This window comes from Passer montanus, unplaced genomic scaffold (assembly GCF_014805655.1).
Source record: "Passer montanus isolate IOZ18808 unplaced genomic scaffold, ASM1480565v1 scaffold9, whole genome shotgun sequence".
Taxonomy (NCBI): domain Eukaryota; kingdom Metazoa; phylum Chordata; class Aves; order Passeriformes; family Passeridae; genus Passer; species Passer montanus.
The window spans coordinates 1,580,324-1,595,423 of NW_024374367.1; the positions used below are offsets into that span (position 1 = coordinate 1,580,324).

A 15,100-nucleotide genomic window follows, 5' to 3' on the forward strand; every position below is an offset into this window, starting at 1 on the left:
AAAAAAAGCACAGCCAGAAAGGGCTGTTTGATGCCCTGCAGGCTCTGCCCAGCAGCAGGGCAGGGGTACAGGCTGCCTTCCCTTTTGTTCTGCCAAGAGGAGGGGAGCCTTCTGGCTGACACTGAGCTGCACCTCGCTGCCCAGGGGGACAGGGGGGTCACTCTGAACCTTTTTACCAGCATCAAGCAGTAAGGAATCCTTGCAGATGGGTGGTTTTGTTGGATTTTCTTTGTTCTTAAGGCCAAGGACAGGAGGGTGAGCTGCTGCAGTGCCCAGCCCCCTGAGCTCCATTTCTGGCTGTGCCTCACTACCTGCTGCTTCACGCCAGCTGCAAAAAAAACTTTTTTTTTTTTTAATAAAACATAGGGATAAAGTTTCACTAAGCCCAGAAACTGTGACTAAAACATGTTTCACGGGGAGAGCAGATGAAACAAAGGGCCTCTCTCCTATCCCAGGGCTCAGAATTGTAAGCTATTTCTTTCAGAGAAACTCTCAAACAACGCCAGTGGCCCTTGCTTCAAGCTGGAAGCAGTCAGTGACCAAAAGCAGAGTTAACTAAACCCAGTTTTGAGCTATGCCATCTGTGCCAGTGACAAATGCTCTGCTCCAGAACAGCACAGTGATGTGGTGGCTCTCAGTATCCACCACATCATCCCCCTCCTTCACACTCTTTGCTAATGTAGAAAAGGCCGCAGTTATATAAAGTCACTTGAGCTCCTTAGAAGATAAAGCAAACTAATCATTAATACTTCAGATGAAATCATGGAGAGTTAATAAGGATTAAGTGCTGTCCAGAAGGTGGTCACAGGTGACTCCCACCTCCACAGACCCAGCACCTGCATTCTGGCACCTGGAGAAGCCGTTCAGCTCTAGGGGCTGCACAAGGAGATGGATTTTGACAGTTCCCCGAAAGAAAAGGAATTTTCCCCAGCACTGCACCAACAGTGTTACACTTAATCTCTTGTGTTTGCCCTCAGCTGTGACAGCCTAGCACTGGAGAAGCAGTAGGAGTCTGGTCTTGAACGAAAGTAACCCAGTCCTTGCTCTGAGTCACCCACCACACACACAAACACACGTGAAGGAAGGGATACCGAACATCCTACTGATCTCAGCTGCTGTTTCCTCATTGCTGGAGGCATCATCACCTGCAGATAAGCATGCAATTCTCCCTGTCTAAAAAATCCACACCAACAAACCACCCTTTCTTTCATGCGGCTTCATTTCTAGAAGCAATTCAGAAGCTGTACTTTGTTAACTGAAGTTTTAAATCGTCAGGTGGTGCCCAAGCAGAGCCAACATAGTTACAATGCTTATGTTGCCAGTGGGGGTCTGAAACCAGCTGGCCAGACAGAAAACTTAGAGTTTACTCTAAGTCAACTTGGAGACAATTATATCACTTGGAGACAACTTGGGATGCAGGATGGAGGTGTGTAGGTAGATGAAAAGACATCCTGACAAAGTAAAGAAAATTTGCATGTGAATTTTACGCAAAACAAACAAACAAAAAAATCTTAACTCCATTGCTTATGTCGACCATTTTCATCTTAAAAGGGGAATTATTACTGATTTTTCACTAGTAAGTGGATTCAGACTGCTGCTTCCTGAACCCTCCTTCATGTCCTGTTTGGCCCCCTCCCAGTGCAGTGGTGTTTCCCCCTCCCCACACTTGTGTTTGCCTATCTCCGCAGGCCAAAGGCACGGCAGCCAGATAACCCCTGAGCACAGTGCTGCCTCTCCAGCTCCTCACCCCAGCGCAGGACTCGCAGTGTGATAACAGCTCTGAAGCCTCCACACACACCCATGTAGTTCATGCCTGCCTCGGGGGGACAGCCTAACAAAACTACAAAGCCGTGAGGAAAGGCAGCCACAGAAATAACGTGTCCCAACCTGAACAGAACAACAAACGCACTTCAGTATCACCCCAAGGATGGTATAAAGACCTTGAGGATTTTTGTCATTAAGCTCAAGCTTGTTTCAGGAGGAATGCTGTGTGTCCTGAGGGATGCTGTTTGCAAGGGCAGCGCAATCTGCAGCCCGAAGCGGGCGGGCGGCTGTCCGAGTGCACGTAGAGGCTGTGTGTGCCCAGGCTGGGCTGTGTGTGCCCAGGCTGGCTTCACCGGGACCGCTCCGGCTCCCAGGGAGATGGATCCGGCCCTGCTCCTCTCCTTGCCCTGCCCTGCTCTCGGAGCGGTGAGCTCGGCTGGTTCAGCGCTGGCTCCGCGGAGAAGCTGCGCGGTGCTGCTGAGCCCGGCCTAGGGCTCGCTGCTCCTTGAGCCCGGCCTAGGGCTCGCTGCCCCTTGAGACCAGCCGAAGGGCTCCCTGCTCCTTGAGCCCAGCCTAGGGCTTGCTGCTCTTTGAGACCAGCCGAAGGGCTCCCTGCTCCTTGAGCCCAGCCTAGGGCTTGCTGCTCCTTGAGACCAGCCGAAGGGCTCCCTGCTCCTTGAGCCCGGCCTAGGGTTTGCTGCTTCTTGAGCCTGGCTGAGGGCTCACTGTTCTTTGAGCCTGGCCTATGGCTCGCTGCTCCTTCAGCCTGGCCCAGGGCTCGCGGCTCCCGAGCCCAGCTGAGCAGAGCCCCATTCCTCCGGCCACTGCCAACCTCCACCTCCTGCCCCCCGGCTGCATTCACACCCAGCTCTCCAAAATGGCTACAGCCACCCCGCCTCCCTCACGTCCACTTAATTTTTTCTTATTAATTTATTTATTTTAAATTTCTCATTTTAACAAAACACGACGCCCTGGGGAGCAGACAGCGGCGGGACGCCGCGGTCCGGGCAGGGAGCGGATGATGGGACACGCAGCGGTGTGGTGCGGTGCGGTGCGGTGCAGGGGGTGCGCTGCGGAGGGTGCGGGGGTGCAGGGCGGGCGGTGCGGGGGTTCCGCGGCCGTGCCCGCGCAGAGGTGCGGGAGCTGCTCCCCCAAACCCCCGGGCAGCCCGCGGGCTGCGGGCGGCGCGGGGCGGAGCGGGGAGCGGAGCCCAGCCCGCCGCCCATGTGGGGCTGCCGCCGCCGCGGCCGCTGCCCGCAGGGCCGGCGCTGCCGAGGTAGGACCCCCGGGACCCCCGGGACCCCGCCGCCGCTTCTCCCCTCCCGCTCCGCGCTTCCCCCACGGGGCGGCCCCGAGAGAGCCCTGCGCGCTCAGGGCACGGCTGAGCGGGGAATGTGTGTTTTCCTGGAGCCCTGGTCGGGGTTTTCCCTCCCGGCTCCACCGAGCGGTGAGGGTGCCCGGCATCTCGGAAAGCTCGGCCGGTGGGAAATGGGAATTGCGGCTTCTGCTGGAGCAGCCCTGGGTGAAGGAAGGGTTGGGAGATGTGGCGTGGAAAGAGGGAATCGTAGTGTAGCAGCAGCTGTTTGCTTGCCGAGTTATTTTTGGAGGTTGCTGTGCTGTGATGGACTTTTTTTTTTTTTTTTTTTTAACTGTCTGTAGGAAGGCGGGTTTACATCTCACTCCTCCAAGGCTCGGTGCTCTCCATTTGCCGAGGAACGGTGTAAAAGCTTTGGCAAATACTGATCTAACTGGTTAGCTCTTCTTCCCTTATTCCTAAGGGCAGCTCCATAAAAAGCACACAATCTGCACCTTTTTTATCTTCCTTCGTGAGATTTGGCTGCCGGCTGGTTGGGGCCTTCCTTGGGAAGGGCTGGCTCTCTCTGAGCACCGGGGTCTGGCCTGTTTGCCAGGCACTTTGTGTAATACAGGCTGACAGCTGTGATGCAAGTGCACCAAAACTTCTGCCCATGGCCTTAGTCATGGTTATGTTTGGATATCATTTCCCCACTTCCTAGGAAAATCGTGTTACGTGGGCTGGACGATGAAGCAAGCAGTGCTGCTGCCGTGGGGCAGGAGGGGAGGCAGAGGTCGGTGTGGCAGTGAGGGTGTTGTGCTCGGGTTTGGTGTGGTGCTCGGGTTTGGTGTGGTACTTTGGTGCAGTAACGGGGCAGGACCCCGCTGTACCCGGTGCCACACACAGCTGGGTGTCAGCGGGTGCACAGTGGCTGTGGCTCTGCCCGGTGAGTCACCGGCTTGCTCTTGTTTACAGCCATCCCTTTGCCTCTGCCAGCCTGACAGCGGGCAGCTGCCTGCCGCCTCCGTGCCTGGCTCCAGGCAGGGCGTGGAGAGGGGCCTCACTGAGGCTGGGGTGTCAGCACCTCTCGGAGGGGCAGGGGGACCCCCTTTCAGCTCTTGGAAGGTGCTGATGGCCATTGCTTTGTGGCTGAGTGAAAACCCCTCGGCTGCCCCTTTGGTCATTGCCACGATGCTCGTGCTGGTGTCTTCCAAGAGCAGGGATTTGTGGCTGTGCCGGGGGAACTGCATACTGCCCTTGCTGCTCTTGTCAGCACCTGGCTCCTTGTTGGCTCTGTGGCAGGTCCCTTGGTGCTCGTGTGGTGCTTTGGGATGCGAGGAGGAACAATAAAGACATTAATACTGAAGAAACCTGAAGACTCTTCAAGATTTTTCAATCTTTAAAGACGTTAATTCTAAATTAAACTTTTTCTGTTGGCAAATGCCACAGAAATTAGTTCATTTGAGGCAAAATGAACTAAACCAGCTATAACTTGGAGCAATCCTGTATATATAGGATTGATTTTGTAGTGCTTTACGTAGAGCTGAAGATGGGACTGAATAAATGCCCATTGTGGGACTCCTGGTGCCCGTCCAGTGTGTTGCAGAGCAGTTTGCAAAGTTTCCAGTAAGTTTGCTTAATGTGACCTTACTCAGTTCGGAGGCACTCCCATAATTATGGCTGCAATTAAAGGCAGTAACATCCATTTACATAAGATGCCAGTCCTTTTAAATCAGTGCATCATCTAATGAGAGCATTCATGTAGGGATAGCTGTGCAGGATGAGGGCCCAAAGCTGAGAGCACTGTGGGGAGGATTTGGTTTCAGAACTTTCTTGAGGTCATTTGAAGGAAGGATCTGCCATGAAATAGGACATTTTGTTATGAAAATGTACTGATTTATAAATACAACCCTTACTAGTAGCAGGATGTTGTTGAATTGAGTGATCGTAACACTTCATTTTTTTTTATGTATCATCCATCCAATTAAAAAAATCAGCCTGGTTGCAACAATATTTTTCTCAATTTGATTGCGTCAGTGTTCCTTCTGCTCTTATGAGTAAGAGATTTGGTAAATCCAACTTGTGGACAGTATTTAATTGCTGGTGAAGCACTGTGGATGTGTTCTGAATGGCTCACTGGACTTGCATGGTTTCCTTGGGGCTTAATCTCTGCGTATGATGCCCACAGATTTTCCCTTGAGATAAATACAAATCTTAGACTTGAAGTGCTGGAAAAGATCACATACTTGGGGAATGCTTCGACCATCTGAAAGGAGTGACCTGGTGGAGTATTCTCACCTTCCCACTCCATATGTTTTTGTTCTGTTTCTATTTTTTTTGTTTGCTTTAAGTTGCTGAATACAGTGTAAGCTTATGGCCCCACACCCTGGGTGGGGCTTCTTGGGAAGAGTCACAAGGTCAGTGTGGTAGAAAGGGTAAAAATTGTCAAAATACAAGTGAGGAGGCACCAGACATGAGCCTGGGAAGTGCAGGGTTCCTTAGGTCTGCACTGGTTTTCCCAGAAGCCATTTTTGCCCATTATAAGAGAAATAATTAGTCTGTTAACCTTTTCTCACAGGCAAAATGCTTGGCTTGCGGTGTCTGAGACCATAAGAGGTTAAGTAATTAAATTGTAAAAGGCAGCAAAAGAGAATAATCAACTCCAAACTCCCTAGACTGTCTGGTTGGGCTCTCCAGTGTCTAAAATTAAGTAATGTAGGTTGATTCCTGATTTAGATTTTTACCAGGCACTCAAAGCCGGCCTCCAGGAGAGAGTCCCATGTTTCTTCACACAGGTTGTTATTTCCAGCAGTGGTGGGTTGGTTTTGGGCATGGTTTGGTCGTGCAGAGGGGCAGGGGCAGCTCTGAAAGGCTCCAGCGTGGGGCCAGGGACCTTCTAAAGCAGGCTTGTTCCTGGGTGCCTGCCAAGACCTGGCCCTGGGTACTGTAATCCCTCACTGATTATGAATCCTAATCTCCAGACATACCTGTTACCTGCTGAGGTGCAGACCTGGTGAAGTAAAATCCCAGGATGGTTTGGGCTGGAAGGGACCTTAAAGTTCATCCCATCCCACCCCCTGCCATGGGCAGGGACACCTTCCCCTGCCCCAGGCTGCTCAGGTCCCATCCCACCTGGCCTTGGGCATTCCAGGGATCCAGGGGCAGCCACAGCTGCTCTGGGCAGCCTGTGCCAGGGCCTCACCATGCTCACAGGGAAGAATTTATTCCTAATATCCAACCTAGCCCTGCCCTCTGACAGTTTAAAGCCATTCCCCTTTATGCCCTTGTCCAAAGGCCTCTGCAGCTCTCCTGGTGCTCTAATATCTCTCAGAGCCTTCTCTTCTCCAAAATCACTCAGATGTACTGAGCCTGTGAGTTTGTGTCTGTGCAAAGAGAAGAAATACTTGGGTTTTTTTGAGTAAAATGTGTCAACTTACCTGTGCTATTACAACAGTGCCGTTTTAGGTGCCTTTAGGGTTGTGTTTTGATTCTTCCAAACTTATCTGTCATTTGAGAAGCTGCTGAATGAGGGGCTGTCCTGGGTGTTGGTGTCTGTAACATTTAAGGGTCTGAAGTAATGCTCTGGAATTAATCCTGAAGCCCTGAGCTGCCATGAACACAAATGATGAGTCTCTTTAATTGCAACTGACTTGTATCCATGTGATGGATAAAAAGGTTGTTTTGCAAATGTTTTATTAATAAAATGGGATGGATTTGTCATGGGTGCCCTTGTAGAAATAATGTGCCTGCTGCATTGGAACATGGAATTTAAAGCTGTAATTTCTGCACTCGGATATCTGAAATGACTGCATGTCATTAGTTTCCAGGTGATTCAGTATGTTACTATATTGTTTACTGGCCATGCACAGGTAGAAAAATATAGGAAAAAATAAAAACAAAAAAAAAAAGGTGAATAAAGGGTTTTGAGTTCTTGCCTCTTTTTGACTCTGAAGGTGAGCCAGAGCTACCCGAACTCCTTCCTGAGTAGTTATTTTTAAAAAATTTCTTTCTGTGGGCATAGTGCCCTGTCTTTGTGTGGAGCTGGCTTCACACATGTTGAGCTGTGGCCCTGGGCACTGCCAGGGGAGCTGTGTGATCCAGGCTCCTGGCACTGTTCTCCTCTGAGCAAGGAGCCACAACAGCCCCTGCCAGCCTTGATCTGCTGCGGGCTCCGTGCCTGTCACCAGAGTGACACCCAAAAATGGCTGGGACGGGCCTAAAAATGGCTGGGACAGGCTAAAAATGGCTGGGATGTGCTATTCCTGCCTGGCTGGGAAGGCCACTCGTGGTGGTGCCTCTCTGGCAGCGGGTTCCCCCGTGAGAGGTTTCTCCACGGGCACGCAGCAGCAGCCTTGGTGAGCTCTGTCTGATCCTGCAGGTTTTAGGTGCCTAAACGGGGAGGTTTCCTTAAGCAGCAAGGAATCCTCATGTCTGGGTTAGGTACAGTTTGCCAGTGGATAGTTTAAATCAAAACGTGCAAAGAGAAAATATTTGTGGTGGTTTATTATAGCTAAAAGCTTCTATATGACTGCACCCCCCTCTTTGGACTTAAGGAGCACAACCACCACGAGTGATCTGAAACTGCAGCCAATGATCATTGACACTCTTTGGATTTAAGGCTGGGTTTTCCTTCCTTTTAAGTCTCCATTTATGGTCATATATCCCTGGAAATCTAATTGATGTTGTTGGTTAATAACAAGAGACATTTGTTGTTCGTGGGAACCCTGTCGATATCCTTGAGCTGTGCAGCCTTTACCTTCTGCATTAAGGAGGGGGGGGAAAAACTTTGTGGTTTTTTTCTGCTACCCGTGTGCGATTAGTTTCTCCAAAACAATGAGGAGATTTCAGGGGTTCATGACCTCTTGCAATTAGAAAATGTCAGATAGCTTGTGAGAGGTGGATTGATGGGGGAGCAGCCCTGTTACTGCTGAAGTCATTACTCATTTTTGGTGGGAAATCAATCTCTCAGATTCTTCTTCATTTTTCCCTGAGAAATGCTACATTTGGGAATTAGAGTAGAGGAGCTTAAAAATGTTAATATCAAGAGACATTTGTTGTTCGTGGGAACCCTGTCGATATCCTTGAGCTGTGCAGCCTTTACCTTCTGCATTAAGGAGGGGGGGGAAAAACTTTGTGTTTTTTTTCTGCTACCCGTGTGCGATTAGTTTCTCCAAAACAATGAGGAGATTTCAGGGGTTCATGACCTCTTGCAATTAGAAAATGTCAGATAGCTTGTGAGAGGTGGATTGATGGGGGAGCAGCCCTGTTACTGCTGAAGTCATTACTCATTTTTGGTGGGAAATCAATCTCTCAGATTCTTCTTCATTTTTCCCTGAGAAATGCTACATTTGGGAATTAGAGTAGAGGAGCTTAAAAATCCAAGCAGCTCTGGAAGAGATATCTCCCACAGATTTATATCTCGGGGTTTTATCTGATTTTTCTTCCTCAGGCTGAGCCAGTTCCAGGGATTTGGGCTTGTCTGGTGTCAGTCCCAGGTCTGCTGGGACCAGCTCAAAGCACTGTGTTAGGGCACCTCTTCACTCCTGCTAGCCAGTTTTCATTAAAATGTGGAAGACCAATGTTTCTGAGACCTCTGTCCTGTGTAAAAGAAGGTTCAGATGTCCCTGGTGGTGAGGGGGACCCTCAGGCACAGAGTGACCCAGGATGGGGTGTCTGGAGCCTGGGCAGCTGCTCTTTCACTGGGGGTGGTGAGTGTGAAGGCTGCTGCACTCATTTGCTTCTGATTGCCTTGCTTTGTTTTCTATTTTTGTATCCTTCTTGGCTTTCAATTGATATTTAGATTTTGGAACGTGTTTTTACACATTCTGGTGCCAAAGGCTGTCCCTTATGCTGTTTGTGATGCAGTATGGCCTTCTGTGCACCTGAACAATTTTTTGCATTTTTTCTGGGGACACACTTGTGCTGAGCCAAAGTTATCTTTCAAAATATAAAGAGAATTCAGGTGGGCTGCTTTTATTTTGTTTGTTTTAAAGAGAAGGCTTCTTTACTAATGCTGGAGCCTCACTTGGTGAATGCTTCCCCTTGCAAGGGTTTAATGCATAGCATTTGTGCTGTTTAGCCTGTCTGCATTCTGTAAATCTGATTATTTTGGCTGTCATAATTTTATTACTCTTATTAAGCTTCTTCATTTGCACATTGATCCAGTTAGTCTCAGGAAGCTGATAGGCCATCTAGGTCTACTTGCAAAATGCACAGAAAATGAGAAATCTGCCCTGGAGGCTCTGAATACTGCGATTCTCTGTGATTTAGATCTGTGTATCTGGCCTGTATGTTTTTCCCCCTTCAGTGCTGTTTTAGACTACCTGACTTCATTGCAGTTTGCCAAATTAAGATTAATTTTTGCTTTTATTATAAATTCTGTTACTGGTAGCTTCTGAGAAGCGTTGCTCTGGTTTGCTTGTATTTTTATTTGGATGAATACCCTCCTTTTTCACAGAGCTTAAGAATATTTCCAGCAGCAGCAGCTGGCGTCGCATATGCTGTGAGTTGTTTTCCTCCCTGTGTCAGTGTCGGTTTTCCATGCTGGCTTTCCAGGCGGATTTATTCCTTACTTTCACAAAACCTGCTTTACTGTTGCTGTGGGACATGCAGGAATCTGAGAGGACTTTGGGCCCCTTTCTCTTTGCTCCTGCTTCCATTGCCATGGGCTTTTCCCTGGCTGCTCTCTGAGGTAGGCTGGACTATCCTCTGCTGGACCTTTAACTCTGTCCCCCTTTTAAAGTTTGTTCTGGCTCTCAGTGCAGTCTAGTCCCTCTCACAAGGTGAGGTTGCACCCCCTCTCCCTCAGCCTCTGCTGTCCCAGGGCTGCTTGGGGTGCTTCTCTCTATTTCCCTGTTATTTGTGTCGCTGAGATGTTTGCAGACCCCTGTTTTGTTCCTCTCTGCACAGTCACTGCTGCTCCAGAGGCTGTTGTTCTTTCTTTGGTGATGTTCTTCCCCGCTCCTGGTCCAGCCTTTCCTCCTCCTCCCACGGTTTGACCTTGTCTTGCTCTTGTCTCCCTGTGCCCTTTTCCAGGCGTTGACATGGCTTCAGCTTCCATTAAGTGCTGCTGACTCACAGGTTCACTCTGCACCTCCGAGGCTTTGTCACCCAGCCCAGTGGCTGTTTTCCTTCTTGCCTTTTTCCCTTTGGGCTCCCCATCAGTCATTCCGTATTTCACACCCCAAACCCCGGGTGGTGCTTCCCAAGCTCTCTTATCTCTTGTCTTTTAAAGTGCTGCTATCTGATAGGTAGCTCTGTCCCGAAGCCTTCAAGATTTTTTAAAAATTAATTTGGTGTATTTCATGCATTTGAATCGCATGCAAATTTTGTATACTCTTTGTTGTCAGTATATTCTCCTTTTTCATCTCATCAGACAAATCCCCTAACTCATGTAGTAAGTTTTTACAGATGTTTTCCTTTGAAGTGACAGCTCTTGTAGAAATGTACTTCTGAAGTCAGTTGATAGCATTTGGTTTTAAAGGTGGCGTAAAGTGTTTTAGTTCTACTCTGAGATAGCAGCTGCCTTGTTTTATCTTTTTTTTTTAATTTAGCAGCCTAGACCTACAGTTTTGAGCAAGTGGGATTCATAGGATCCTAGCTGAGTGACAGGAGAGAGGGTGTGTGTACACCAGAAATGTTCAAATATCTAATATAAAAGTAACTGAGCATAATTCATAAGCCTGTCAGCCCGGATAAGGGCTGTCTGTTGTACTTAAAGCTGTCAGTCCCTTCCTTGTGCTCCCTTGAATTACATTACTCCTCATACCTGCACACTCAAACTCAGTGTTTGAGTGGGGAGCTTTTCTCATGTGCTTGGTGATTGAAAAGGAATAGAGAGCTCTGAGGTGATAGAGGCACTTTGCTTAGCACAGATTGCTTTTCAGCAGGTTCAGGAGGCACAAACACAGACATCCCCATGGCTGCAGGTGTGTTTTTGTTCTCCCTTCTCTTCCAGGCAGTACAGATTAACGCAGCCCGTGTTTTCCGTGGTTAAATCGCGGCTCTCAGGTGACTGCAGTGTGTCACCCTGGCAGGGAGCTGGGCACTGTCCCGGCTGCAGCCGCCCTGCAGGGCTGTGCCGGGCTGGCCGTGCTGTTGCTGTAGTAACAACATCAGGTTCTAGCACAGCAGTGTGCCGGAATGGCTCTCTCAGTGCACTTGCCATCTTGGAAACCCGGGATTTTCACTTCACCCCCAGACATGTGAATGCAAATAGGCAGTTTGTGCAAACGCTGTGTGTCCTGGTGTCCTCTTTCTGCACTTCTCACAAGCACAGGCCCCCTCATGTAAATAGTTTGGAGTTCTGGTATACAGTGAGAGGGTTTATCTACAAAGGATAAACCTTTTTAACACTGGGTTGCACTCAGAAAACATGAATAATGGATGCCATCTTTCCTTTATGTTGCATCATAACAGAAAGATTTAAAATGTTGCTCAACTTGGTGGTGATGGGAATAGTTTTAAGCAATACCTGGAAGCACCACTTGAGGATCTTGCCTGTTTTTCAGGGAAATAATTTCAGTGTTCTCTCAGAGGGAAAGATGGGAGAGGACTGCTTGGTCTGAAGGTGTAAAGATTTAGTGATTAGTCCTTCAGATTTAACAAACAGAATTAATGCAGGCTGGCCTTAAATCTACCAGTAATGCCAGGCTTAACCCAGGAAACTTCCCTGTGTGAAAACAACAGCATCTCATCAAAAGGGTTTATCTCCAGACATTAAATTTCTCCCACATTTAAAAGAGATCAGTTATTTCTTCTGAAATGTAAACATCTAGACTAACATACTTAGAAATAAGGAAAATACTCTGAGTGACCATGCCTTGAGGAATGGTTCACGTGAAGATAACAAAGAACAGAGTGGCAGTGTTGCAAGGTGTACATTATTTTAGTTGATATTGCTGTGTGTGAGTCTCAGTGTTTGCTCTGGGCTCTCGTGCAGTCCACGTGCTGGTGAGATGATGTTCTGCTGATCAGCTCTGTCTCCCCTAATAAAGTTCATGTGCCTGCAGTGCAAGCAGTGAGTTCTGTGGAGAGCGATCCAAGAGTTTTATTGGTACAATTCTTACGATAAAACCTTTGTGTGGCTGGTGCTTGTTTCCTGCTGGTTTTTTGGGAAGCACACCTGTGCTGGAATCCAGGCACACATGAGCTCTGCTGCCCGGGCTGCCTCATTGCTGTGCATGCACCATGAATAGCTCTGATGATGTTTCAGCAGACAGTGAGGAAAATGTCATAAAAGCAAATTGCTGTGGGAATTTTCTGTCTCTCCAGCCAAGTAAGTGTGGTGTGAGGCTTCTGAGGGCCCAAACCCTGTCAGATCTTCCCTTGTATCAGACGTGTTGGTGGTTGTTGGAATAGATAGGAGCTTGTTTTCTTGCTGATTTGCCTGACATTAACATTTTGTGTTTGGATGAATTATTTTCCTTATCTACGCTAAGGAATATTTTGTTTCAGCTCAAGGAATCTCTTTAGTATCTGTATTTATATGGCTTTGTCTGTGTGGGATCTTGGTGTTGTTTAAATCTATTCCCCAGTTAGCACTGAAGAATTTTCTTGTCCTTAGTAGTAGCTTATTCTCATCTAAAGCATGATTACACCTGGGTATTTGTTATCAATCTCTTTGATAGATTGATCTGTAGCCGTGAAGTCTGGTAGTAAAATGAACTCTTAGAAAATAATTTCTGTAGGTGTGTCTTGCTGAGGGCAGATTCTTGCTTTGCTTCTGAATTCTTAGTGGCTTTTTGCTTGTCTTTGGGGTAGCAGTCTACTCCAAGACAATTGGAAAATTTTTCCTTTAGGCAGTGATGGGAAATAAGATATGGGGTGGATGGTGCCACTAATAAAACTTAGTTGTTGCTCAGAAGAAATGGAGGAAGTGCTAGGGCCGTGTATCACAAGGCCTGGCCCTTGTGATTTCAGTTTGTTTGGAATCAAGTCCCAGATGGAAGGACCTGTGGAGATGGTCCGGGGAACCTGCTGAACCTGTCATGTGGGATGCTTGACATTTTTGGGGACTTAGTGGGCTATTTGTTATTTTTGCTGGGTTGACTCCTGGGACACTGGACTGTGGGAAAACAAAAAGGAGAATGGCACTTCGGGTTGAGGAGGGAGCCAGAGGTGGCCTCGATGAGATGGGAAGTCTTCATTTAAGCAGCTGATGTAACAAAATGTCCTGAGAGCCTGAACTGAGGAGTGTGAGTCAGTGTGTGTCACTCTGCTAGCCCAGCACTGCACCCCTCTGCCTGCATTGCTCATTGTGCTTGCTAAGCTCTGAATGGGAGAGAACTTACTCTGTTCCCTGTGGGAAGCTCTCGGAGAAGCCTTTAGCTCCTGGGGGATCTCTTGTGGAGGATGACTGTTCCCAGGGCATTCTCTGTGTCATCATGCAGGAGCTCAGGAGCAGCCCAGGCAGGAAGAGGGGTGCTGTTTGTGGAGCAGCCTCCCTCACCTCTGGGTTTCCCTGGCAGATGGACAGCGAGGCTGGGTTAGTGCCTGGCTGACAGAGGTCACAGCGTGCTGAGCAGAAGGGCATCATGTTCCAGGCAGCTTGTTAGGGACTTCTCTTGCACAGGGAGGAAAAACCTGCCAGGCTTGATCTGCACTTCAGGAATATGGGAATTACCTGGAGGAGAGAGCAGTCTGTTCCCTGCTGAGGTGCCAGTGCAACGAGGGATGTGACAGAGCAGGCCAAGTGTCCCAGCTGCTGTGCAATAAGTTTGGTCATTGTAGCAGAAATTGGGTGCATTTACACGTATTTTCACCATGTAAGAGCACCCCAGCAAATACTTGGTCAAAAAAACTCCATCAGCAGTGTGCCTCACATCAGCTGAGTGGGGAGACATCTCTCCCATTCCACCTGAAACCCAGTTTTGAAATGCTGGACAGTTGTTACTTGTGAACAGAAAGGGTGAAGCATAGTTGTGTGTGTGGTCGCTGACTCCTCTCATTGGCTTGCAGTGTGGTAACAGCCTGGTATAAATTAGATAGCTGCTGTCCTGGGGTGATGCTTCCAGCTGCATAGATTTTGGCCAATGAAGGACTGCCGCCAGCCTGCTGAAGGTACATTTAAAATCTTTTCGCTTGTTTTTTTGGGTTTTCTTTTGGGGGGGTTTTCTTTTTTAATTGAAAGAGAAAATAAATTCTAAGTTCAACAGGAATTATCCTGTCTCCTTTATACAAACACTGTGATGCAGTGTAGAAGGATGCCTGTTAGCTGGTCAGAGCCAGCCAGTCCATGTGAAACTGGGGAGCTTTGGATGGGTGTCAAAGCTGGATATGCAAGGTATGTGTGTGGCTGAAGGCTGTGCAGGTGTGTGTCTGTATTTCTTGAATAACAGCCATGTGTAATGATTATTGCAAGGTCTGTGTTCCTCTGTCTCTCCTCAATTTGTGCTGAAACAAAACTGCTGCTGTGCTAGGGTTGATGTCTTTTTGAGTACTTGTAAGTGGGGAGCCTCACAGCCCTGTCTTTGCACCTTCATAAACAGGGATAAGAACTTAAACTCTGGTCTGTCCCCCTCTCATTATTGCCAGATGTAGAAAATGCAGATGCCAACCTTAAGATGGGATAACTGAAACAAGTTCCTCTTTGTCACTCGGAGCTGGAGCAGTTACCTGCCACTTGCAATAGAGAGGGTTTGGATTTAGGTTTTTCCCAGCTGATTATTGCCAGGTGTGTGTGTAGAGGTCGGGCACTGTGGGTTTTGTCAAAGTGGGTAGCTGAGAATGTGGGACTGCAAAGTATATCCCATGATTTATTGGAAGGAGAATTACTTTAGAGAAATGGATGGTATAGATTAATGATGAAATATGATTTATTGCTGTTTAATGCCTAGAAAGCAATGTGGATATTTAGTTCTGAGTGTGGGCTCACTCTTCCGAATAGTTTTGGGGTTTTTTTTTGTTATTTAAGAAATAACTCAGGCCGGTAGATGGGCTTTCCTTCCCTGTAGCTTTCTGCAACCTCTGACTCTAACACGTACGCTTAAAAGCCAACTCCTGCTGCATTTTAGTTCTGCGGAGCTTTGCTGTCCCCTGGCA

General features: G+C 48.2%; 1 protein-coding gene across 2 annotated transcripts in view; it reads left to right on the forward strand.

Moving 5' to 3' along the window:
- The first annotated feature begins 2,978 nt into the window (after positions 1-2,978).
- LOC120514060 (6-phosphofructo-2-kinase/fructose-2,6-bisphosphatase 4) overlaps positions 2,979-15,100 on the forward strand; it is a 51,133-nt gene continuing 39,011 nt past the window's right edge. The window contains exon 1 of one of the 2 annotated variants that reach the window (XM_039734162.1): positions 2,979-3,040. In XM_039734162.1, the coding sequence (XP_039590096.1) occupies positions 2,989-3,040 (52 nt within the window). In that variant the 5' untranslated portion in view covers positions 2,979-2,988. Of the gene's footprint in view, positions 3,041-3,790; positions 3,852-15,100 lie in introns of those variants that run through there. The other variant, XM_039734163.1, reaches the window with a different exon arrangement.